The sequence below is a fragment of the Triticum aestivum genome, chromosome 2A, assembly GCF_018294505.1.
Source record: "Triticum aestivum cultivar Chinese Spring chromosome 2A, IWGSC CS RefSeq v2.1, whole genome shotgun sequence".
In the NCBI taxonomy this organism is placed as follows: domain Eukaryota; kingdom Viridiplantae; phylum Streptophyta; class Magnoliopsida; order Poales; family Poaceae; genus Triticum; species Triticum aestivum.
Window position 1 is genome coordinate 3028134 of NC_057797.1, and position 27289 is coordinate 3055422.

The 27289-nt window shown below is 45.0% G+C and overlaps 1 protein-coding gene across 1 annotated transcript; it reads left to right on the forward strand.

Annotated features, from left to right (window-relative positions):
* Nucleotides 1-15202: 15202 nt before the first annotated feature.
* On the forward strand, nt 15203-16474 carry LOC123186850 (oryzalexin E synthase-like). Its single transcript, XM_044598531.1, has 2 exons — nt 15203-15754; nt 15836-16474. Exons 1-2 carry the CDS (start codon nt 15203-15205, stop codon nt 16472-16474), a joined length of 1191 nt encoding a protein of 396 aa, XP_044454466.1.
* The last annotated feature ends 10815 nt before the right edge of the window (nt 16475-27289 follow it).

Below are 27289 nucleotides of genomic sequence, written 5' to 3' on the forward strand. Positions count from 1 at the left end.
TCTACAAAGTCCCCCAACTCCTCAACTCCGAGCAAACAAAGTCCAGAGTACTCGAGCTTAACTGGCTTCACGTACTTCTAAACTTTCTTGAGGGTGTTGAAGCGACAAGGCCCAGAGGAGTCAGTTGTGGCTTGCGAAGGAGGCGACACAAATTGTGTTGGCATCGATGAACTTGAGGAAGACGACAGAGTCTCGGGCATGGTAGATGTTGGGTCATCAGCATCCGCGTCGTTGGCATAGTCATCATGACCATGACCATCATCTTGATTGTCATTGTCACTATGCACCTCGTTGTCGATGTTGTCACCGAGATCTGTTGGCAAGGCAAGATCCCGGTTGTGATGGATCAAGGTTGAGGATAGAGAGCTTGTTCCTCATGCGATTTACATGCTCTAGCATGTATTAGAGGTTATCGAAGATCGTCATCACTCCATTCTCAATATCCACCTTGCATCCATTCTCCTCAAGTTTCCCAATAGAGATGATGTTGTTGTGAAGCCGCGGGGTGTATTATACTCCAGTGAGTATGCGATCTTTGCCTATGATACCCTCAAAGAGGACAGAACCTTGCCCGCAAATCTACATAGTTGAACCATCACCGAATTTTACCGAGCCTTCAAAATGATATTCCAGCTCGAGGAATTTCTCTTTGCACCCCGTCATGTGGTTACTGGCATCTTTGTGTAGATACTACAACACCATATGATTTCCGGATAACTTAGGTGTTACTTTCTTCTCATGAAGTAGCACCTTTCGATTGGTTCCACAACCACCGTTTGGACGGGATCATAAACTTTGGCCATCAGAAGACCTGGACGTTCATCTTGCCGGCCCGCTTCACCAAATTTGCCTTGATCTCCCTCTTGTTAGGCTCTGGACAATCCTTCACAAAGTGACCCATCTCTTTGCAATTATTTCACTAGACCTTGGACATATCCAACTCACGTATTTTTCCTTTTCCTTTTCTGGTGTGTCTGCCGCGCTTTGTGTTGCTTTAGCCTTCACCACCATCATGCTTTCCTTTGCTACATGGGACCTCCCAATCTATGTGTGAGGACATGACTTCGTCACCACCTCCTCCCTTACATTCTCGACAGCCACGAGCATTTTCTCCCCATGTCTTTCCACCTTTAGTACTGTCATCTCGTCGATGTTGTAAAGCTGCTCGAGTGTGCTAATGATGTACGTGAATTTATCATTCACCGAACTAAAAAAATTCTCCATGATCTCAATTTCCTCTTGCTTTACACCAAGCGTATTACTCCTACATGTCCGATCTGTATTGATGTAGCCTTTCAGGATGCTGACTCGAAACTCCCCTACATCCTTATGTGGACCAGGGGTAAAATTACATAGGTTCATGTCGGTTTCCATGGCTTGTAGCCTAAGTAAGTCTGCCTAGATTGAAGACTTGGAGTATAAGTCGATAGCACCCTGATGGGTCGACTTACAGTCTGCAAGTGTGCCCCGGTACATGGCACCTTCACCCTCCCTCACTCTAGTGTACACATGCTGGTGGTAGCCTGGCTGCTGTTGCTACCACCCTCCCTCTCACATGCCTATGGTAGCCGTCCCTCATCCCTCTCCTCGAAATCACTAATTAAGGGGCACCCCTTGTAAAGGTCACTCCCACCTCCTTTGGTGGTGACAAGTGGCACACCGCATGTGCAACACTTTTTGCAATTGGAGAGTTTTCATAGGATTTCTTCCCATGCGCGTGGCGAGGTGGGTTTGATATTTCTATTTCTTTTTCCGTACAATTGATTTACAAATCTCAAACCACATGTCCAAATCTTGAACTGTTTTCACCGCTGCAATCCTCGCGTCAACATTTTAAAATGTGATCCCATGTTGATAGGTTTCAATGTATCTTTTGTGGGGGGGAAATATGTGCTCCAAAACCGTAGTACTTGTGCTTCAAAACTGTATTAACCCGTGCTTCAAAAGTTATACTTACCGTGCTTCACTTTTAGGGGAAGAACAATTCTATTTTTTCACATAAAGGAGCACATTTGTGCTTTATATGGAAGCACATATGTTCTTTCACGCGAGGAGCACAACTATGGTTCACTTTTAGGGAAGCAGAAAAAGCATAGGTATGCTTCCACGTGAAAGCAGAACTGCACTTCACTTTTTGGGGAAACAAAATCATGCTTCACTATGTTGATGGGGAAGCACAACTGTGGTCCACATTTTAGACAAAAGAAGAATAAACAAAAAACACCCGAAAAACAAGAAAAAAATAGACAAAATCCAAACAACTGTAAAAAATAAGAACATATATATTTCAAACTGGAATTTTTTGTCAGAATTTTTTGGATTTTTGAAATATGATTTTTGAATGTTTTTTAAAAGGCTCCATGTAGCCTGAGCACGTTGCACTCAATTTAATTTGAACTAATATTTTCAATATGTATCGTTTTCAATGTTTCTACCCACATATGTGCCATAATGTAAAGTGGTGATCATACTTGCATGGACTAAAAAGGCATAACCTATAAGCTACTAACCGGAGCGAAGATGGCGGGATTCCTCTACACGTGGCCGGGCACCGGAGTGGAAGGCAGAGGGAAGGCGAATCTATGGGCTCGCCGGCGAACCCTGGATGGAGAGTTTGGCCTAGCCGCCAAGGAAAAGGAGACGACGAAAAAGCTAAATATGTGATTGCACTAATATTTTCTCACTTTAGCTACATGTCAGCTGACTGAGTTTTAATTTTTGGGTCAGACAATTTTTTTAACCGTTGATTCCTGCTCCAAGATGCGTTCTAGTTGTTTTTCCCCTGTTGTGTGTGCTGTCATGTACTGGGCTGCATGTTTTCTGATTGTCCCTTATTTTGCGTCAATCGATTTCTTGTTGTCTTGAAGCATGTTAAGTGTTTTCTTATAAGGCTATTTGTGTGCATTTTTGCTTCTATTTTGTTGTAGTTTTTTATGGGTATATTTTGGATGTTGGGTTAAGATAAAATATATACGCGTAAGTAATTTATAATATGTGTATAAATTGTAATTCTGTGGAAAAATGCACTATTATGCGCTTATTTCTTACATACTATTAAAACAGTGCAGTTTCATTATAATTGTATCTTTTGTGAAAATTCCACTACCATATGCATATTCTTGCATATTATTGAAAGTGCAATTTTTTGTATATATTGTCTGTAAATTTTGTTATTGTTTGATTACTTTATACTTTCTTTCTTCTTAAAGGGTAATATCAATGCAACTAAATCATTCTTGCTTACAAAACTACCAAAGCAAAATCAAAAGAATGAAAAGAAGTAACTACAAAAGCAAAATCAAAATAATAATATTTTTCTAAGAAACAGTGTTTTAGCGAAAATTTCACAATTATATTCATATTCTTTCTTATTATAATATGTGCAATGTATGCATAAATTGTGTGTAAAGTTCGTCATTGTTATCTTTCTTCTTAAATGGTAATTCCATTACTAGTAATTCATTCTTTCTTACAAAACTTCATTATTTTGATTTGGAGAAATAGAGATGCCATGGATCAAATACACATGCTACTAATCATTCTTTCTTTTTAGAAACTTTGTTTTTTTGCACAAAATCACTATTATATGTTATTCTTGCATATTATAACAAAGCGTAATTCATGTGTAAATTGTGTGCAACTCCTGGGTAAAAAATACTTTCACCAATTTTGTCTCCCTTACGAAACTTGATCATTTTAATATTTTTGTTTTTTTATTTCTTCTGGAAGGGTTGTACCAATGCCACTAATTTATTCTTTCTTAGAAAACATTATTCTTTTGATTTTTTATTCTTTTTTTCATTTTCATTCTATTGAAAGGGTTATACGAATCCCACTTATTCATTATGTCGTAGAAAACTTTATTATTTTTATTTTATTTTAGTTTTTACTTCATTTCATTTCTTCTGAAAGTGTAATTCCAATTCCACTAATTTATTTTGTCTTAGAAAACAAAATTATTGTCATTTTTTTGTTTAAGGGTCATATCAATGCCAATAATTCATTCCTGCTTAGAAAACTACTTTATGCAAAAATTCTACCATTATATGGTTACTCTTGCATAATATAAAAATAAGCACTTCTTGTGTAAATCATATGCAAATTTTGTCACTATTTGATTTAATTTTACTAATGCCACTAATCTATTATTTCTTTGAAAACTTTATTTTGGGAAACTTTCACTATTAAATTCTTGTTCTTGCATATTACGAAAAAGTGAATTTTCTGTGTAAAATTGCGTGCTATTTTTTCATCATTTGCTTAATTGTTTTATGTATTCCTGATTTTTAAGTGTAATACTGATGCCACTAATTTCATTCTTCTTTAGATTTTTTTGTTTTTCTTTATTTTATGTTTATTTATTAATCTCTAAGGTGACATCAACACAAGTATTAGAGTTTCAATCGACCGAACCCTTTTCTTCTTTTGATTATCGGGTTAGTATTTCATGATAATAAATAGTCTAGTAGTTCAGAAATATTGTGTTATTTTAAAAATATTTCGAAAATATTTATCAAACTGGATTTTAGTTATTTAAAGAAATTATAATCGAGCACTTTTTCAGCCATCTCAGACCATTAGCAATTTTAACCATTGGATGCACTATTGCGGGAGTTCCTGTCCGTCAGATGCCCCTTGTGCTCCCGCCTGGGCTTTGTTACGCTGAGCACAAGGGCCGCTGCTCCGATAACTAATTTGGACGTTTGTCATCAATTTGGCCCAGATGGGCTAGATGTGATGCGTTAACCGTGGAAAAAGTATTAACACATCTTCTGCAGCTCTTGCGCCTCGCCTGGGGCCGAGCCCACGGTCGGGCGGAGAGTGGCTCGCCATGACACCACGCCTGACATACAACAAAACGGGGCCGTGGGGGAAACCAAGCATCGGCCACGATTGGAATCGATTCGTCGGGAATTGAAGATGCAAATCATAATTGCTACAACCATTACTGGCAAGCGAAGCCATAATTGCAGGTCAGTTACTACCCCCGCTTCATCTTCTTAATTTACTCGATCCAGATCCTCAAAAAAATTTTACTCGACCCTCGATAATCCGCAATTCCGCATCGTGCAACTGCTCCTTCCCTGTTCCCCTGGTTACATCTGCAACTCCTCTGGAAGCCATGGTCGACGTGTTGGTCGCTGGTTTGTTTCCCCGTTGTGTCAGTCCTCCTCCACATGTGGACCCGGCCCCACATGCCATCCGCACTACAGCACCGTACAGTACTGCAGAGGATCTCAACCCCTCCTCCTCCACCACCACCTCCTGCTCCTCTCTCTTTTGAATCCAGATGGCTCGTGATTCATGAAGTTTCTAATTTGTGTCAGTCTCTTTGCTGGACCGACAGATCAGAGAGACTTCCTCTATCTTAACTTATTTACATTATACTGGTGATAGAACAGTATGTATGCTCAATTTTGAATTATTCTTATGTGGTATTAGTAGCGTATATGGTACTTCTTTCAGCCGATGTTGAATTGACATATACGGAGAAGTGTCTTCATATTTCACATGCAGACATGCATACCTTTTACAACATCCCCAGGCTGTAAGTTCTATTTTCCTCTTTACTCATGTGTCAACCATGGAGGAGGAGTTGTTGAAGTTGAACTACTAATCAGGAGCTTCCTTCTCTAATTTAGGCTGTAATTTGCCTATGTGGTTGTGTCAATCGATTGAATAAGTTTATCTGATGAGATGATGTTTCAGGTTTCAACCCTTGGTCAGGGAAGAGATGTAAGATCATATCGAACATGTATGACCAGGGCGAGGGACCAATCCATTTGTGTTATCATCCGAAAATAAGATGATCTGTATCTCATCAGAAATTTCTCCGGTATGATGATTTCAATTATTTTGTACCTAGGTGGCTAGGTGATTTTTGTGACTGCTTGCCTCAGATGGTCTCGCCTTACATGCTATTTAATTTTCTCTTCATGACTTCTGTTTTGTAACTTCAAATTATTGACGTGTATGATCACTGGTCCCATTTTCTGATGCACAAGTGGTAACTTTGCTAATATCACCCATCCTATGTGTATTTGGTTTGGTGAATTTACGGATTTGTTTAACTGCTAAAATTTGATAGCTTTGTGATTTATGGTGCTCGGTCTACTTGATCGAAGACAAGGGCTGCTGCGCATGGAAAATGATTAAAAAAATTGCGCTAGTAGTACCAATGTGTGGGCTTTCTCCATTCTTGCAGTAACTTTGTACTTTGGCTATGTGGTGGCATCTACATTATGAGCAATTGGGCACATTGGTTCTGTTTTTGGAAAATAAAATTGTACTAGCATGTGCTATTTAAAGATGAGGGTCTGCATAGCTATCTTCGTATTGGAAAACTTTCCTATAACTTGACGATTCAATGTTGATATTGTGAATTATATATCTTCATTTCTATAGGCGTAGTGAAACATTTATTCTTTCGAAATATCTAAACTTCTCCTGTGCAAAGGAATTAATACAAAATTCTAAGTTCGCCTAAAATGGTACATTGTTAATATTACTCTTGCACAAATGTTTCATGATAAGCACCTATGAAAAACTATTTTTATATGATACAATTCTTATTCTATATGATGTACTTATATTTCTTAAACCTCTATGGCATGAATGTAGATGGAAGCATATCACTTAGATTGCAAAATTGTGCGAGAAAATCCAGTATACTACCTCCGTTCCAAAATAAGTGGTTTCAATTCAAATTTGAACTAAAACCACGACACTTAACTTTTTGGTGCAGTTAGTAAACAAATGTATACAAGTTGCCTTATATTCCTAACAACTAAGTGCCAAAATAGACGGGCGCAGCAACGCGCACCATCAAAGATCTAACTGTAAAGATGCTCGGTAGCAATCTTTCTGTAAGTGGAGAACTTTTAGAGAAGCACCTCCCGCTAATCCTAAAAATATTAATTAAATTTAAATCAACCTAGGGAGCTAGAGAACGACAGAGCAACCAGCTGCAATTTATTACATACACATCGACATATATGAATATATCTGACCCGGCTCTCGAGCTGTCAGTGCGAATCAAATTTCAAATAGAAAAGAAATAAAAGATAATTGCACCACGGATTGCCTTTTGTTACCGAATCATCAAAATTAAAATATGCGAAGCGTGGTTCACGTGGTGTGCCAACTTGTCAAAGTGCGTGATTGGCACGAGATAGGGAGCGGCGTGAAACGTGGTTAACGTGGTGCGCCGACTTGTAAGTGGACAGCGCAGATCATCATGTATAAGTGAGTATTTAACCAAAAACTACCACAATTGACGGAAACGTGACGAAAAACTACCATTTTACGTTTTTGTGCGAAAAACTACCAAATTTGAACTAAACCGTGGCAAAAAAACTACCAACTCGTGAAATCGCTCGCTTCGCCCGCGCTAACCCCGAATCTGACCGGTTGGGCCCGCGAATCAGGCGCCACGTTGGCTAACGGTCGCCCGCCGCGCGTAGATGGCCGTTAACGGCCCGTCCGCTGTTGGAACGGCGCCTGTCGGTGGGCCAATAAGTGAGAGCGAGCTCAGCCGCTCATTCTCCTCCTCCTCGCTCGCTCTCACTTGTCCTCACTCCATCCTCTCCCTCTCCCTCTCCCTGGTCCTCTGACCTAGGTCAGCCTATCGCCGTCGCCGCCGCGGCCATTGCTGCTGGTCGAAGGTGAGGATGCCATCCTGGTATGACGAGGACAGCTCGGACGAGGACATCAACATGGTTTCATTGGATCAGCAGCTATTTGTAAGTGCATAATGGTGGAACAGAGTTAGGGTTAGGGTTAGTTCATCCAAATTGGAGATTCCAATTTGCTTTTGGTTTGATTCGAAGTTTCTTTTGCAGGAAACCCCTGACACTGTGGTGGAACCATCTTTCTGTGGTTCTTACACTGAATTTGAGCCGACGTGCATGATGCATCATCAGAGGCCGAAGAAGATGGTGGCTTTTGAAGGTGCTTTGACTGGCAGGCGTTTCCTGGGTTGTCCTGTGCAGCAGGTATTAAATCTTGAACGCTAACTTGTTTTGCTGCTGGAGATGTGTGATGTGTTTTGCTGCTGGAGATGTGAGATGTGTGGTGCGGCATGTGGTGCAGAGATGTGTGCTGCAGCATGTGGAAGCTATATATGAAAGTAGATCTTTAGTTAACTGAATTCAATACATGACTGAACCTGATAACACCTACAAGCAGATATCTTTAGTGTATTATGAACCTGGGAATATAGTTGTTAACTGAAAAAGAACAGAGTAGGTGTTAACTGAAAAAGAACAGAGTAGGTGTTAACTGAAAAAGAACAGAGTTAAATGAATTTATATCTACTGCTAAATGTAGTTGTTAACTGAATTTATCTCTGTTGCTAAATGTAGCTGTTAACTGAATTTATCTCTGATGCTAAGTCAGGTGCATATTGATGTAAACAAAGGGTTTCAGCTAAATGAAATGACTTTATGACTTTTGGTTTCTGTACTAAGTTTGTTACTAAGTGCTTTGTGCTTAATTATAAATAATTGCTTCTGTAGGATGAAGGTGTGAGCTGTGGGGTTGTGGAGTGGGTGGATGGTCCTTGGCCAGAGATTCTACAAAGGTGCCTAACCAAGATTTGGGACATGTATCATGAGCAGAACTTGGGCAGGGTGAATGACAAACAAGCCCATGAGAAAGAGGTGGCCAAGCTACAGAAGGAAATTGATTTCCTGTCAAACAACTACAGCCAGTTGGTGGAAGATGTATCCAACCTATTTGACTATCAAGATGGCAAGATGTCTCATGACATGGACTATACCAGTCAGGCAATCAATGAACTAGCTGAGAAGAAGAAACAACTTGAGGATCAGGCAAAGATTGAGTTAAGTATGGAAAAGTTGAAGCTTGCCAAGGAGCAAAGGTGCATTCTTCAAAGCCAAGCAGAGATCATTCAGAACATGAGGAAGGCCATGAAGGAAGTGGAGGGGGACAGGGACCTACGTAAGCAAGAGAAGAAGAAGTTAGAGTATCTTATTGCTGATCTGCTCAATGCTGGGCATGACAGCAAAGCTAAGCTGGAGAGGATCAAGGCAATTATGAATGAGTGAAGTGGTTGGTTTGTGGGTTAAGTAATTAGTAGGCCTATATATATAGCTGGCCTTGGAATGTCATGCATGTTAGGTGTATATTTTGGGAAAGTTTCATGTGCTTTCAGAATGGTATGAGGGAGGGAGGTATTGCTATGGTTTAAGAACTACTTGGTTTTATCTATGATGTAATGACTATTATGTTAAGACCTACTATGCTAAGTACTCATGCTAAGTTAAGTAAGTAAGAATGTTTTATCTATGATGAGGTTGTTTTACTCTGCTTATATCATGTGTGATAACTGACAGTACTGACATAGTTGGAAGTAGCAACTAACATATATAGCAATTAGCTTAGATAGTCTGACAAATAACTTAACATAGATAGTCTGACATAGATAGCAACTACTATTAGATAGTGCCTGACATAGATAGCAACTACTATTAGATAGTGCCTGACATAAAGATGAACTACTAGTAGATAGTGCCTGACGAAACTGAACCTAGGAACTTACTGCACTTAAGAAAGTTCAGGACTGACGAAACTGAATATTAGTGCAGCAGTTCACTCCTCCTTCTTCAGCATCTTCAGGCGGTGCGAGCGGCGCACCGCAGTCACGGCCGCCCTCTTCTTCTTGCCCGGCGCCGGATCCAGCACATCATCCTCACCGCCATCTTGTTCTTGCTTCACGACGACGCCGTCTGGGAGATCGTCCACCTCTGGCAGCGCATCCACATGGATTGGGCGGTTCCTATCCCACTCCACGGCGTCGAGGACGGGAGCCAGCATCTGCAGTTCAGGCTCGTCGTCGGAGAGGACGACTACCTCATCCACCTCGTCGTCAGAGTCGTCAGAGGGCTCGTCACTGGACTCGTCGTCAGTGGACTCGTCGTCAGAAGACTCGCCCTCAGAGTCGTCAGAGGGCCCAAGGACCCATGGATTGCGCCAGAGGGCGTTGTTGATTGGGGCTGGGACAGCGAGGACGGCTTCGGTGACGTCGTCCGCGGCGGCCGGTGGCGTGGTGGATGAGCGGTACATCCACCATCTGGCGCGCTGCCTGGGGTCGGGGGAGCGCTGCACCTCGCGCATCGCCCAGAGCAGAATGGTCGGCGCCGGGATGGTGCGGCCGGCAGAGTGGAAGGCGCGCTGCTTTTCATCAGTCGTCATCACCTTCACGAGGCCGCGGGCGTGGTTCCTGAGCATCGCCATACTGGGGAACCAGCGCGCGATCTCCCTGTACTGCGCCCGGATCTCCTTGTTCTTGCCGCCGAGAGCTTCGATGGCGAGCTGCCATTCCATGGCGACGGCGGTGGCGGTGGTTGTCGGCGGTGATTTCGATAGGAGAGAGGGGGAAGTGGAGTGGGCGGTGCGACCGACGAGTGGGCGAGTGAGGAGAGGGCGTGGTGGGTGGACACGTAATAAAGTAGTAGAATCCGAAACGACTGGTCCACGCTGCCGGCTGCTACGCACGCTGAAAAGAGGACGTGGCTAACAACATATAATAAGTTTGGCCGATACTAGTCAAACAAATCACCAGCACTAGCCCATTGGTATTGAACGCATAGTTACAACCAACTGGTCCTGGGTTCGAGCCCCAGGCCAGACTTTTTTTGTGCAGATTTTTTTTCGTACAATGAATTTGGCAATAAGTTCTGTACTGTAGAAATGGCAAAGTAAAACAAAAAAACAAATCAAAACAACTCAGTAGCACTTAGCCCATTTGTATTGGGCACAAATAAGTTCACATGTCACATTGTCCAGAAATTAGTAGCACAACACACATTTAGTAGCAGAACACAAACTTAGTAGCAGAACACAAATAAGTAGCATACACTCAATAGTTTCCACTAGCATTGAAATAGGATGCAAACTTGCTAGGTGGTTTCCTTCCTCTTGCCTGCCAATATCCCTGGTTCTCCAGTGGATGTTCTTGGTGCATTGAATGTTCTTGTAGATGCTGATCCTCTTGTTCTTGCAGCTCTTGTTGATGCAGATCCTGTTGCAGGTGCTGGTGAAGACCTGGCTGCTCCTGCTGAAACTGTTGATGTTGAACCTCTCTTATTTGCTTTAGGAGGTGGAGCTGATGATGCTGGCATCTGTGTAGTTTGGTGTTGAGGTGGTGGTTGTGGAGGTGGATGTGTAGCACTAGAACTAAAAATTTCTCTATTCTCCTGCATGACAAAATTAAATCAGTTAGTAAATATACCAGAACTAAAAAAAGTAAACAAAGAATGCATCATTTTTGAATGACCTGGTGTAAGTTCTTTCTCATCTCAAGACTAGGTTTTAGAGCTTTCCCACAATTAGTATATCTGTGGCCTTGTAGACCACAATTGCTGCATGTAATTGTTCCCATCCTGCTTGTGTTCTTTGGAGCAGGCACCTCAAACTGCCCCTTTCTCCTAGCTGTCTGTTTTTTGCCTGCTTTTTCTTTGAACACTGGGGGCTCAATATCAGGAGTATGGGTGTCAGGCCAGAATTCAGGACCAGGGACAGGGTACACTATGTCTTTGTATGCTTCAATATATAGTGCTTTTTTGAAAAATTCATGCACATAGTCCTCTGGGTGCATGTGAATCTTGCTCATTGCTGCTATTGCATGACTGCATGTCACACCTGTCATGTCCCACCTCCTGCAGTCACATGATTGAGTAGCTAGGTTCACACAGTACTGATTTTCCTTACTATTAACTTGCCAAATGTCAGGACCTGCCTTATATGCATCACAAAATTTGGCATACTTCTTATTCTCCTCTAATTTCTCTGAATAGTTGGGTGTGATCATCCACCTGCTGTTCTCTGTTTTTTCCCTAGTCTTCTGCCTTTTGATCATCTGCTTAGTCCTAATTCCTTCAAACATAGTCCTAATTGGTTTGGCCCTAACATCAAGGATCATTTTGTTGAAAACCTCACTAAGGTTGTTCACAACAAGATCAGTTTTGCAATTGTAATCCATTGCAGACCTACACCAAGTCTCCTTTGGAATTTTTTTAAGCCACTTACAGGCATCCTCACACTCTGCTTTAAGCTCTGCCATTGCCAATTCATGGCCATGTTTGGTGAATGAGTAGCTAGCCTGATCTACTAGCTTCTTTAGTTCTGCTCCTCTGAAACCAGCTGACTGAAAATTTGCATATATGTGCCTGAGGCAGTATCTCTGAGGGGAATCAGGGAACACCTCATTTATAGCCTTAAGAAGACCCTGATTGTAAATTTATAACCATGGTCATGAACAAAAGGAAATAAAGCTACTAATAACAATATATATCTGAACTAGTGGCTAAGATAGGGTGCATACCTTTTGCCTGTCAGAAATAATGGTGTAGGTTCCAAATTTGCTACCACTTCCAATGCAACATCTTAGCTGGGTTAGGAACCATGTCCAACTATCTGAATCTTCCTTATCAACCACACCAAAGGCTATGGGGTAGATGTTGTTATTGCCATCTCTTCCTGTGGCTGCAAGTATTTGCTGTCCAGTGGTTAGCTTGATGAAGCAACCATCAAGCCCTGCATCCATACCCAAATTAGCTACCATATATTTACAACAAGATATTTTGAACAAATTGCAGTTATAGATTTACCTATAAAGGGTCTGCAACCATTAAGAAATCCTTGCTTTGATGCATGCAAGCAGTAGAACATGTACTTAAATCTAGGTGTTGGGGCAGGGTTTTCTGGGTCCTCAAATGTTGTAACTACACACCTGCTACCAGGGTTTGTGTCAAGAACTGCTTGTAGGTAGTCCCTCAGTCTATAGTACTGCTCCTTCTGGTCACCTTGTACAACCTTCATAGCCTTCCTCCTTGCCCTATAGGCCACACTCTTTGATACATCAACTGAAAACTTGACTTTGCTGTTTTTAATAAGTGAATCCACAGGTGCTCTAGGATCTGCTCTAAGAGATGGCTCAACTTCTTTGGAAAGCCACTTAGTAGTAACCTTTGTGTTCTCTGCTGATGCTGGACAAGTGTGCTCCATGTTACACTTCTTAATGCAAAATGTTCTTTCATGAGCTATCCTAGAGGCACACATGTAAAATTCACATCCATGCTCTCTTTGTGAACACCAAACAATAATTCTTGTTGGAGTGTTCCTGTGGTAGTGAAAAGACCTCAAAGTCCTTATATGAAAATCTCTTAATGCTTCTCTGAACTGGTAAACACTATCAAAACACAAGTTCTTGCACAAGAGTAAATGTGAATTGGGAATTGAGGGGTCAAAATATAGCCTTTCCTTCATCTTTTTCTTACTACTCTTTGTGTTTGGCTTCTTCATGAGGTATGGTAGTTCAACATCATCTACTTCTTCCTCATCACTTATGCCTGCATCACCAGCAAAACAAAACTCATCTGCTTCAGGAAACCAATCTTCAAAACGTTTTTTCTCTACCTCTTTGTGACATCTGCTAGTTGGACCAGGATTCTTCACATGTTTCACAATAGCAGTAGTTTGCAATTTTGTATCCTCTTCAGAGACACACACTATTTCCATTGGTTGAACAGCTTCAGCACTCCCATCTGAATGAACTGAATCCTCAGAACAAAATTCAGACACTTCAGTGTCTCCTTCAAAGTGGTTCAAATCTGCCTCTCTTTGAATCCTGCTCCTCTCAAGTTGAGCCTTTCTATCATCTATCTGATTCTGAAGCTCAGATTGCTCCACAACCTTTTTCACACAACAGCTCTCTTGAGTGTTCATGTAATTCTCATTAGCCTGTGTACTAATTCCAGGTTCAACATTTCTCACAACCCTTATGTTGACTAGCTTGACATGATGAAAAAAGTCCAACATTTCATGAACACTAGCTTCATTACCTAAATACTTTACTCTGTCAGATCCAATTTCCTCCTCCTTCACATAGTACATGTAATCACTGTCCCCATACCCTTCACTAGCAATGAGTGATTGTAGAGTAAGCAAAGAAATATCTGACTCAAATATACCCCTTTTCACAGGGTTTCTTCCTTCTAAATGAAACCATATATCCCACTTCTGGTCAGCCAAACTGCACAAATAAGTGCTCATGAATTGAATTGAAATTGACTGAGCTATACAGTTTACTGACTCCGGTTTACTACACATGTCCAACTAACAGAAACAAACACATCTTACTAATTTGCAATGTTGAAGCAGCTAACCAAAAGCCCAGCAGATGATACTTGCATACCTGCGACCCATTGGCGATGACTGGGAGAGCGGTGCCTCCGGCTGCTGCGAGCCGGCCTGCATCGAGAAACTGGTGCTCCCCAACCAATTATCGACTGAGCCGCTGGCCATCGGTGGAGCCGCGGGCGAGGCAGCAGCGTCCAAACTTGTCTCGCCGCCAGCGTCGCCGCCGCCAACGTCGCCGCCCTCCGGAATCAACGAGGACATGGCGGCCGCCACCTAGGTCAGAGAGAGGGAGAGGAGGGAGAGAGTGAATCGAGAGGGGAACGGATCAGATTTGACCCGCACCGCACCGACAGGCGCCGTTCCGACAGCGGACGGGCCGTTAACGGCCATCTACGCGTGGCGGGCGACCGTTAGCCAACGTGGCGCCTGATTCGCGGGCCCAACCGGTCAGATTCGGGGTTAGCGCGGGCGAAGCGAGCGATTTCACGAGTTGGTAGTTTTTTGCCACGGTTTAGTCCAAATTTGGTAGTTTTTCGCACAAAAACGTAAAGTGGTAGTTTTTCGTCACGTTTCCGTCAATTGTGGTAGTTTTTGGTTAAATACTCTGTATAAGTACGTGCTACACATGATGGCACTCTCCACACAGCTGGCTTAGCTAGCGCCAACAATGTGGTTCTCTGCATTGCTGGCTACTATATATAGTAGCAACGACGGTGCTCGCCATTCATGTGGTGCACATCCTGCACAAACACACCCGAAAGAGAGTTTCTCCTACATGGCCACCCGGCCCTGCCGGCCATCCCATCCTCGGCAACTTGGTCTATGTCATCGGGCCGCTCCGCAACAACCCACACACCGCGCTCGCCACCCTCGCCCAAACCTATGGACCCGTCTTATCCCTCCGTCTTGGTCTGACCCGCAACATCGTCGTGGTGTCATCCGCCGCGGCCGCTCACGAGGCCCTTGCCAAGAATGACGCAGCGCTCGCTCCCGGCTTGTGCCGGACACCGTTCGCTCCATGTCATACGGCACGGCATCCATGGTCTTCCTTCCAAGCTCCAACCCGCTGTGGAAGCAGGACCGCGTCATCATGGGCGCCCGCTTCTCCTCCACCAAGGGCTTGGACACAATCCGGCCCATCTTGGAATGCCATGCCGGGCGTCTCACCGAGTACTTGAGGGCATGCTCTCGCATTGGCAGGCCGATCATAATCAGGGAGGCCGTGAACCGCACGGTGCTCAATGTCATATCCAACATCCTCTTCTCTGAGGATGTGGCGGACTTGAGCGCGCCGGGGGCCCAACCTTTCAGGGGACTCATAGTGCCGGTACTAGAGGAGTGGTCAAAATCCAACGTCTCCGACGCCTTCCCATTCCTCGCACCAATTGACCACCTCCTCGGCTCGCGTTGCCGCATCTCCATACATCTCGCCAAACTGTTCAACTTCTTTGACCAAGAAATCGTTCAGCGCCGGTTAGCTAGAACTGGCACTGGCAGTGGCAGTGAGAAGAACAACGACGTGCTGGACGTTCTCCTCGAGCGCCACGCCAAGTCCAAGCTCACTCGGCAAGAAATCATCACGTTCCTAACGGTACGTACATCCATTGAGTACTTGCTTTGCTTATAAATATTGTATGTATGAGGAATGTTCATTTGTTTTATTTCTGTACAGGATATGTTCATCGCCGCAAGGCCCGCAAGTGACACGAGCACGGTGACAGTGCAGTGGGCTATGGCGCAGCTACTGCGCCACCCAGACAAGATGAAGAAGGTGCGTAACGAGCTCGCAGCATGCCTTGGAGTTACGTCCAGTGACTTTGTCAAGGAGAGCGACCTCGACAACCTTCCCTACCTCCATGCCGTGGTGAAGGAGACGCTGCGGCTGCACCCAGCGGTACCCTTGATACCACGGGAGGTAGCTGCCGACGGAGTGTCACTCGGTGGCTTCCCCATCCCAATCGGAACGGGTGTCGTTGTCAACTTGTGGGCAATCGGAAGGGACCCTACCGTATGGCCTCAACCTAACAAATTTGTGCCTGAAAGGTTCTTGGCTGGAGGTGCAGGCGAGGCCGTGCACTTTCAGGGCAAGGACGACTATACTTATAGGCCATTCGGCGCCGGCCGGAGGGTGTGCCCTGGAATGGACTACGCTCTGCGATCAGTGACTCTGCTGCTAGCCTCGCTTGTCCACAGAACAGAATGGAGACTACCTGATGGCATGGCGCCCGAGGATATTGACCTCGAGGACCGCTATGGCACTGTGCTGAATCTTGCTACGCCACTCCGTGCCGTGCCAGTGTCCGCCGTGTGACGTGCATGGTTACTCCAAGACCATTATCTGCCGACATATTTCTTTTGAAAAAACATGTAATCTCTCCTATACTATTCCTAAATTATCTCCTGTAGAGGCTTCCTACCCTTTAAGTCTTGTAATCTACATATAGTTATATACTAGCCTGCGAGGCTCAGCAATACAACAAGTGATTCCACCAATTGTCTCCTCGCTAACCCTCTTACATAAAATATTGATACAGAAGAGAAACTCAATGTCCTGGATAGGGAAATCAATTATTCCATAAAATCAAGTAATTTTTTTATCAATATCTTGTGGCCTTGTTTGATTATTGAGATGCTATTATCTGCCACATAATTTTGTTGGAAAAAACTTATAAGGCTTGTAAAGTTCAACTAGTCCAACAAGAATATTGGCTTGGAAGAGAAAATTGAATATTTCCCAGGCAGGGAAATCAACTATTCCATAAAATTCGAGTACTTTTCTTAACTATTTCACCATCTTTTTCGATCACGTGGTGACAACGAGAGATGGATGATTCCGTACAGTTGGATTTTAACACAACGAAAAGAAAAGTATAGATTCTTGGTGACAATAGTTCGGCAGATGAATAGATAGTGCATTACTTATTTCGGTGCAAGTTTGTTTACGTCCTGTGCAAGGCCATGGTATAGGCCATGTAGACGTTTAGCTTGGAGTTTGCTTTATTTCACGGGGAACATGTCTGTGCAAGTTTGGGTTATCTGGAACATGTGTGCTTCCCCTATACCTGTCTTGGCTGCCAAAACAAGATCAGAACTAGATCAGATAAATGAGACAATTAGTATGCACATAACTTGAATTATTATTTTTGAACCGGGCATAACCCCTTTCCATTATACCCGCATAACAAAAATACATCAGTTCATTTGACACCAAGGAAACCTAGAAAGGGGAAAGCGAGTTCAATGCATCACTGGAAACCCACGGTAAACATAACTTTCACCCCGCAAAAAGAACTTGAATATTAATATGTTAAAGAAAAAGATTATGATCACATCATTAACAGTAACTACCTAATTCAATGTTACCTATGTAAGCTTCGTCAATTAGTAGTAGTTCCGTTGCTCTAGTTTTGTGGCCTATTGGTGGCTTGTTAGCAGAGAGAAATTCTGTTGATATATCACTACTAGGAAAAGGGCTATAGATGGAATTGACACTAATGGCGCATCAGACATGTGGTGCGCCATTAGTATATACTAATGGCGCACCACACCCTGATGCGCCATTAGTGTTGAAACTACTAATGGCGCACCCTGCTCACGGTGCGCCATTAGTACCGAATTTTTTTTTGAACTAGTGCGCCTGTCCAAACATACTAATGGCGCATCCTCTGGTGGTGCGCCATTACTAGTTGTAACTAGTAATGGCGCACCGGCCGGAAGGTGCGCCACTAATGTTATTTTTTTTATTATTGTTTTTATTCCTTTTTTGCAAAAGTACTAATGGCGCACCATCTGGGGGTGCGCCATTAGTAACCTGGATTACTAATGGCGCATTTGTTGCTGGTGCGCCATTAGTAAGTGGGCAGCAACAAGATATTTTGGACAGCCTCTCCTCCCACACTCACTTTCTCCCCACTTCATTCTCTCCACCGCCTCCTCCTTGTCTCGGGTGCCTCCTCTTTTTCACCTCATTTCCACCATAGATTCATTCAAATTAAGTGGTTAAGTTACCTTGTTTTGCTAGGTAAGTAAGGGGGGAAGCTATATTTATGTTGTTCTCCCTACAACAATGTGCACATGCACTTCTTATGGCCTAGCTAGATCTATGTATGTTCGTGCTGTTGCATATGTTTGTGGTGTTGCATATGTGTTTGTGTTTGGAGGTGTACCGGTATTTGAAATGCGATAGTTGCCAATATTTTTGCCGGAATGTTGATTCATTTCCGTTTCGGCGAGAATTTTGGCATTAAGCATTCTTTTTGGTCCTATTTTTAGGGAAAGTCATGCCAAATTTTTTTCTTGGTTCTAAAATATCGTTTTGCTCTACCCCGCAGGCGACCATGGTCCGCACGATGACCGAAGGCATCGTGAATAGGTTTTTGAGCTCCGCGAAGGCCGAGATGCTTCAAAAGAACGAGACGGAGATAAGATGTCCGTGTCGAAGATGCAAGCTGAATAGCCTTATTGCGGACCCGGATTCTGGGCAGGTGCGGGACCACCTGCTCTTGCGTGGTTTCATGGATGGCTATCGGTGGCAAGGTGATGAAGATGACTACGAAGTCGTCCATGGGGGCGGGCAAGAAATGAGGAAGGGCAACAAGACAACCACCGTGGCTCGGGGGGGCGAGAAGACGAAGAATCCCCAGGAGATGATCACGACGGTGATGCTGTACACAGTCATCATGTAGAAGATGTAGGACATGATGATGATGCCGGCGGAGCAGACGACGCTGGACCATCGATGGGCTGGGTGCAGGACCCTCATATTCAAGAGCTGCTTCTCAAGCAGACGGATAACGCAAGAGCTGCCGCCCGAGAGAAAGCCAAGATGGATCAACTTGAGTTAGACGCGGTTACTCCATTGTATGAAGGATGCAGGCCCGAGGATACCCGCCTGAAAGTAACGCTCATGGCTCTGGAGATGAAGGTAAAACACAAAATGACCGACGCATGCTTCGACGAGAACATGTCATTCTGGCACGAACGTCTTCCCAAGGGGAACAAGTGCCCGACTAGTTTGGAGGAGGCAAAGAAAATCGTGTGTCCTCTAGATTTACTGCACGTGAAATACCATGTGTGCATGAACAATTGCATCATTTATCGGGATGAGCACGCGGAGTCTACCATATGTCCGGTGTGCGGTGTCACTCGATACAAGAAGAGGAAGAAAGCTCCTCAAAAAGTGTGTGGTACTTTCCGATCACTCCTCGTCTGCAGCGGTATTTCGCGGACCCTAAGGTAGCAAAGCTCCTGCGTTGGCACGCGGATAGGGAGGAGAAGAAGCGAGAAGATGAAGCAAATGATCCAAGGATGCGAGCCAGTGGCAAGCGTTGAACTTCGAATACCCAGAATTTGGGAACGATCCAAGGAACATCATGCTGGGCGCGAGCATCGATGGAGTCAATCCATTTGGCAGCCAGAGAAGCACACATAGCACCTGGCCTGTGTTCGTGTGGATGTACAACCTTCCCCCCTGGTTGTGCATGAAGAGGAAGTACATTCACATGAGTATGCTAATTGAAGGGCCGAAACAACCAGGGAACGACATCAATCTGTATCTGGGGCTGCTGAAAGAGGAGATTGACACGCTGTGGAAAACGCCAGCCAATACGTGGGACGCCGCAGAGAAAGAATATTTCCCTATGAGAGCCGCACTGCTCACGACGGTGCACGACTATCTAGGTTACGGATATCTTGCGGGGCAGATAGTCCACGGATTTTCTGGATGCGTAAGGTGCATGGATGACACAACGTATCGCCAGCTAGATAGAGATCCCGGGTCTTCGAAAACCGTGTTCATGGGACATCGAAGGTGGCTTCACGACGATGACCCGTGGAGGAAACGCAAGGATCTGTTCGATGGTGAAACCGAACCCCGAAAACGCCCGTGTACGAGGAGCGGCGAGGAAATAGACAAGCTGTTGAAAAATTGGAAAGACTGCCCACTGCCGGGAAAGAAGCAAAAGGCGCCAGAGCCGCTGCTGAAGGTATGGAAAACGAGGTCTGTTTTCTGGGACTTGCCGTACTGGAATATCCACCGTGTGCCTCACAGCCTTGATGTCATGCATATCACGAAGAACGTGTGCGAGAGTCTGCTTGGTACCCTGCTCAACATGCCAGAGAGGACCAAAGATGGGCCGAAAGCAAGGGCAGACTTGAAATCAATGGGCATCAGGCAGGAGCTTCACGCTATACATGATGATGATAATGATGATGATGATGATGAGGCGAAGCAGGACACAGAAAGTCGTCGCAAAGGCAAAAAGGCCAAGAAGACCGGAAATGACTACCCTCCCGCGTGCTTCACTCTAAGTCAGGAGGAGATCGAGCAGTTTTTCACCTGCCTCCTAGGAGTAAAACTTCCTTGCGGTTACGCGGGGAAGATAAGCAGATACCTAGACCCAGCGAAGCAGAAGTTCAGCGGGATGAAGTCTCACGACTGTCACGTGCTGATGACGCAGATACTTCCAGTTGCAATCCGTGGGATCATGGACGCGCACGTCCGTGAAACGCTATTTGGCCTATGCAACTTCTTCGACGTCATCTCTCAGAAGTCGATTGGCGTGAGGCAACTCAGAAGGCTACAGGAAGAGATCGTGGTGATACTATGCGAGCTTGAGATGTACTTCCCGCCCGCATTCTTCGACGTTATGGTGCATCTGCTGGTCCATATAGTGGAGGATATCATCCAACTCGGGCCGACGTTCCTGCACAGCATGATGCCATTCGAAAGGATGAATGGTGTCATCAAAGGATACGTTCGCAACATGTCACGTCCAGAGGGAAGCATAGCCAGGGGCTTTCTGACCGAAGAGTGCATCTCCTACTGCACGAATTATCTAGGCATCGAGAACCCCGTTGGTCTGCCCGTCAACAGGCACCTCGGCAGGCTCGCTGGATGGGGTCACCGTGAGGGTCGCCGCGAAATGCATGTCGACTTCGAGGGTCGACTCGCCGACTTTGAAAGAGCAAACCTAGTCGCGCTACAACACATAGACGTGGTCGATCCTTGGGTGGTAGAGCACAAAACCTTTATTAAGAAGACGTACAATGACCGAGGCCAACAGAGGACGGACGGAGATATACTCAAAGAGCACAACTCATGTTTCACGCGTTGGTTCAAGCAGAAGCTTCTGTCGTACCCTTTACATGAGGATTCTTCCGCGGAAGAACAACTCATATTTGCCTTGTCACAGGGCGCCGAGCACAACCTGATGACCTATGAGGCGTACGATATCAACGGCTACACATTCTACACCGAGGCCAAGGACATGAAGAGCGATGGTTATCAGAACTCCGGGGTAACGATGGAATCCTACACCGGTAACGACAAGGACAGATACTACGGAAGGATCGAGGAGATCTGGGAGCTGAGCTACGCTGGAGAGAAGGTCCCGATGTTCCGTGTCAGATGGGCCAAGAACGTCATAAAAGAATACCGATATTTCACCACCATGGTTATACCCGAAGCCAAATCCAAGACCACGGGCGCAAACGTCACCGCGAAAAATGAGCCATGGGTACTGGCTTCCTAAGTGGACCAATGCTTCTTCATTACCGACCCGCCAAAGCCCAGTCGTGTTGTCGTGAGGAGAGGCAAAAGGAAGATCATCGGAATGGATGGTGTACCCAATGAGCAAGACTTCGACAAGTACGGCGACCCGAGGATCGAACATGACGACGATGATGAAGTAGCAGCATACACCACAAGAAGAAGCAGGACCACCCTACCTAAAGGACGTCCGTTCCACAGAAGAACTCCATTTGCAAAAAAGAAGGGCAAGAAGATTGTTAACAGATAGCTAGCTAAGATCGATTGTATTTAAATCGCAGCCTTCATTTCTCGATTGTATTTCATGGGCACTTTTTGAACTATCATGAATATTTTAAAATTTCATGGACACTCGATCTCGATCCCCCTCCATCTCGATCGCTATCCCACCTCGCCAGATCCGGTCCCCCTCGCCGCCGAGCACCCCCCGCACCCTCGATTCCCCTACTCAACCGCCGCCGCCGACCCCCCGCACCCCTCCCCTACTCAACCGCCGCCACCGACCCCCCGCACCCCTCCCCTACTCAACCGCCGCCACCGACCCCCCGCACCCTCCCCCGCTCCACCGGCATTACTGTTTGATGATATTTTTTAAAAATATATTACTGTCTTATATAAAAAATTACTGTCTTATAAAAAAATATTACTGTCTTATAAAAAAAATTACTGTTATGATTTAAACAAGTTTGAACATATTTAAAAACAAATAAGTATGAAACAGCATTTTAAAATGCATAAAAAAAATTTGTGGAGCCTAGGAATCGAACCCAGGACCTCCTAGTGTGAGAACTGGCACCTGACCAGTCGAGCTAGTAGAGGGGAGTTGATGTGGATGAGGTCACATGGGTGATAACCTGTTGGCTCGAGCGGAAATAAAAAAATTACTGATGGCGCACCGTGGGGTGGTGCGCCATTAGTATTGTGCCCCCCTACTTCGGCCGAGCCCTCGCCCTCGATCCCCTTCCCCTCTCCTCTCCCTCGCCCGAGCCCTCGCCCTTGATCCCCTTCCCCTCTCCTCTCCCGACGCCGCCGCCCCGCCGCCCCGCCGCCCTCGACGCCGGCCAGATCCGCCGCCACCTCTGCTCGAGCTGCTCCCATCGACCACGCCGCTGCTCGCGTGCTTCTTCTCTCCCGCGACCCCGCGACCCCGACATCGTCCCCGCGACCACCGTCGTCCCCGCGACCACCGGCCCTCCTCCGCCGCGACGACCAGGCGCCGCCGTCCGCGGACCACCTCGAGCTCTATCCCCGTCCGCGTGAAGATCCCCTCCACTCCGCGGGCAGGGGCTCTTCTCCTGCCGCTGCAGCTACAAGAGGAGAGGAGCACCGGCCAGCCACCACCGACGGACGCCTCCATCCCCCTTCCTCCTTCGCCCGCCCGAGTCCTCCCCTTCGACGCTAAGCAAGCAGAGCGGCTCCTCCTCTCCCTCGACGCCAAGCCAGGTGAGCTGCCCCCTCCCCCCTCGGCTGCTTGCTTCTATTCATCCTAACCCTAGCCCCTTCTCCATTGCAGCAGCCCGCCACACTCCTCTCGAGGAGGAGAGGAGAGGAGAAACCCGCGCAGCGCCGTCATTTCCCCCACGGCCTCGGCACCGTCTCCTCCCCTCCAAGCTCCATTGAATCCAAGCTGCTGCTAAGGTGAGCTTTTGCATCTGAATTCTCCTCCTCTCCTCCCCTCGGCACCTATGTACTCATTTTGCATCTGAATTTATTTGGATCCATTGCACCTTTGCGTTACAAATTATGAAACTGATGCAATTTGTCAAATTATCAAAACAGAATTTTGATCTCACACTCTCAAAAACTAGTTCAAAGTAATTCAAACTACTCAATTTATGTGCAGATAGGCAAACGGCTTCAGTTTGACACCAAATTAGCACGGCGTTCAGTTTAATTTGTCACACAAAATTTCATGGATTTTTTTTCCTGAAAAACATGTGAAAATAACTTTCTCAACAATCTGCTCCCATTGACTTGCCCCCTCCAGAAACTAACTGTCAATGAGAAAAACAGAATTAGGAATTTCTGATAGGTTGTATGCTTTGTAAAAATAACGGCAATATTCTCTATCTCTTCTGGATGTCCTACTGCTAACACAATAGATGCTACTGCTTTCTCTATCTCTTTTTACAATTGGTGTAATCTTTGGTTAGTACTGATGGTATGGTAGTATGATTTTCATGGTGGGTGTGGAACCACCTATATATATATTTACTATGAATGCTTAAGAGCACAGCTGAAATGAGTGAACCAAACGATACTACTTCCATTGGAGCGAGCTAATCCTTATTATCAAAATTACTTCGCATTGAACGTAATTCGTTTATGAGATTTTCTTTTTGTTGATTTGCAGCGATCCTCTGTTTGATCAAAATTTACTCAGTTCTGTTTTGTCAGGCTGATATTGACTATACTGTTTAGTTTATACACTAGTTACCCAGAAAGTTGGTCTTCCTCCTAGCAAGAATATACAGTATTAGATAATACATGATGGACAGTACTACTTGTCTATTTACAATGAGACAGGGGGCCCGTGGTATCATTATGGGGCTGTGCTGCTGTATTATGCCTATAAAAACACTTGTTCGGTCAATTAAACAGGGCATTGAAAACTGACAGGGCATTTTTGTTTTCTGTTGAACCTAAGCAATTTCATACGCTTGACAAAGTTGATGCTTTATTCCTGATGTATAATTTGTTTGTCACATGCTACTGTTGATCCCAAGTTTGATGCATAACAATTGTTGTATGAGTTCTCCAAATGAACAGGAGTACTCCTCTATTTTGATATGAAATCACCATGATAGGTCCACATGCTACTGTTGTCAACATGATAAATAGTTTCAGTTAGTTACCTCTAAAACTATTCTTAATTAACTGATGATTTGCTACAACCAGTGCATGCATGCCTTTTTTCTTCTTCATTTTTAGTAAAGTGCTCTATTCTGGGTCATGGACTTTGTGCCATGGACCAGTGCATGCATGCTGCTGCTGCTGTACTACTTGTCAAGTGATGCTGCTGCTGCTATCTGCGAGTTGTTGCTGCTAGTTGTGATTTTGTCAAGTGATGCTGCTGCTACTTGTGATCTTCTAAAATAACCCCTTTCTCCTGAAACGTTGATTAATTTCCGTTTCGGTTGAGAAATGGGGCACTCCTAGGTCAAGAAAATTAGCAAAGGTCATGCCCAATTTTCTTGACCTAGAAGGTGCCCGATTCTCAACCGAAATAAAAATTAATTTGCTTTAGTGGTTGGATTAGTTTAGTATTTTATTCACACACTCAGACACCCTTGCTTGCCATGCGTGATAGAGAGATAGTGAGAGGAGACAATAAGCTATCTGCAGCTTAATTTGCATTGCATACTAGCTAGATAGCTTTTGTTTTTCAGGACCAACCGAACAATACATACATATACCTGTAGGCACCAGCTTAATTTCCAAGGCAGGACAATTACTTGCTTCATTATATTCATCCATCCATCCATTTTGCATCATGTACAGAACCAAAAATAATCGGAGTTTCTGTCTGGCTTCAGAAGTCATAACACATGCATTTGGGTAACCCTGAATGTCAAAATTGCACAAGTCTAGACCCCTTTATGCCATATACTTTCTATTTTTCTTCATCGGAGTTCGACTGCGCATTAACCCAACGTGTGCATGACTCGATGGTCCAGGAAGGAAATCGTTTCCTTTCATCAGCTAGAAAAACTGCCAACGTTTCAAAACTGCAACTTGATGAAGATTGGAGTATATCTTAATAAGTTTACCCTGTTGGGGCACATCACATACACACATTTGCTCAAATCCACTCTGGCCCATGTAGAGCTGAAACCCAGTTTAGTTCCTTGTATCACTTGTCGCTGAAAACCGTTTGATTGTTTTCACGGAAATGATTTACAAGTTCAGCAAGTGATGAGGTGTGAGAATAACATATTCATTAGGGTAGGCGTCTCCTGCCCTATGCTGAATGTGGTGCAATTTTTGACGCAGATTCATAATTTGCAGCTTAGCTTATCTCTTGGCCCTCCAATTAAAATATAGGGGTTGAACTTCACCACGGCCGAAGCTTCTCTGCATCTATATATAATGGACAGTCCCTAGCTTCTGAACAATCAACACAAAGCAGCAGGCCTGAGTGTCTCCAATAGTCATCCTTGTGTTTGTGTAGGTTTTCTTTCCTTGGTCCATTGAGCCTTCATTCATGGTTATGAATGATATGCAATGATCAGCCTGCTAGCATTTATCCTCTCCGCGTGTTTGAACACCCTGCGGTGTAGTAAAAAGTAATTACAGATACACTCACCCACATAAGTATTCAACACAATGAAAAAATAGTACAAATTAAGGAAAGGCAATACCATTTCAGACGCTTGTCTTCTAAAAAGAAGAGTGAACTTTCTAGACACACCCCTCAAGAACTAGGTTACCCTGAGAACGTGGACTTGGACCTTAGCAACAACACACTAACAGGTTCTATCCCAAAACACCTAGGCAATATCACAAACATCTCTCAATTGTTCCTTGACAATAACCAACTTTTTGGCGACATTCCTCGAGAATTAGGTTATTTGGTCAACTTAGAGATCTTGTTCCTTGACAATAACCAACTTTTTGACCAAACTTTGTTTCTATTTAGAGAGAAACATGGCCCACAATGATGAGACCGGGGGTTCGGGCGGCAAGGCATTCTGGGAGCCGTCCCAGGAGATGGAGGAACAACCTCACTTGTATGAGGCCGCCGCCTTCCCCACCGATACTGAGACCACGGATGGTGCCGCCGAGGATGACCACACTGATGCGACCACTGATGGTGCCGCCGAGGATGCCACCACTGATGATGGCGGCGCACGCACAGATGGCAGCCAACCGAAGAGGCAACGGAAGGACCAGCGCCCGATCGTGCTCCGCACCCTCAAGGAGGAAGTTACTGAAGTGGACTCCAACGGGAATCCAACGGCGCCCGAACGAATAGTCAAGGGGTACTCGCTTCAGCTCGGGTGCATTGTCCGGAGCACCGTCTCGATCAACACCGAGAACCTGAGGCATCCTGACCGAGGGAATTTGCGCAACCTCCTCTTCACGAAGCTGCACGAACGATACAAGTTCCCCGCTGAATTTGAAAACACAAGCCTCAAAGGGAATAAAGTGAACAATGCTGCCCTCACGAAGATGAGCAAGGCCCTGTCTACTTGGAAAAGTAATGTGAAGAGAATGATCGAGAAAGGTGAGAGTTATCAGAAGATCAAGGAGAAAAATCCTTCGATCACCGAAGATGACTACAACGACTTCAAGATCAATTGCTCGAGCACCGCAAGCTCCCAATCAAGTGAGTGGGGGAAACAAATGCGGGAGCTGAACATAGGGGAACACACACTCGGTCCCGGCGGTTACAGAGTGGCGGAGCCTATATGGGACAAGGAGGACGCGGACCGTGCCGAGCAAGGCCTACCACCCCGCTTCGAGAAATACAGCGGTAACAAGCAGACTAGGAATTATGTCAGGGCCCGGTACAAGGAGGACCCGATAACAAAGGAGCTTACCACGGATCCGAAGACCAGGGCGCTTGAGCTTGTT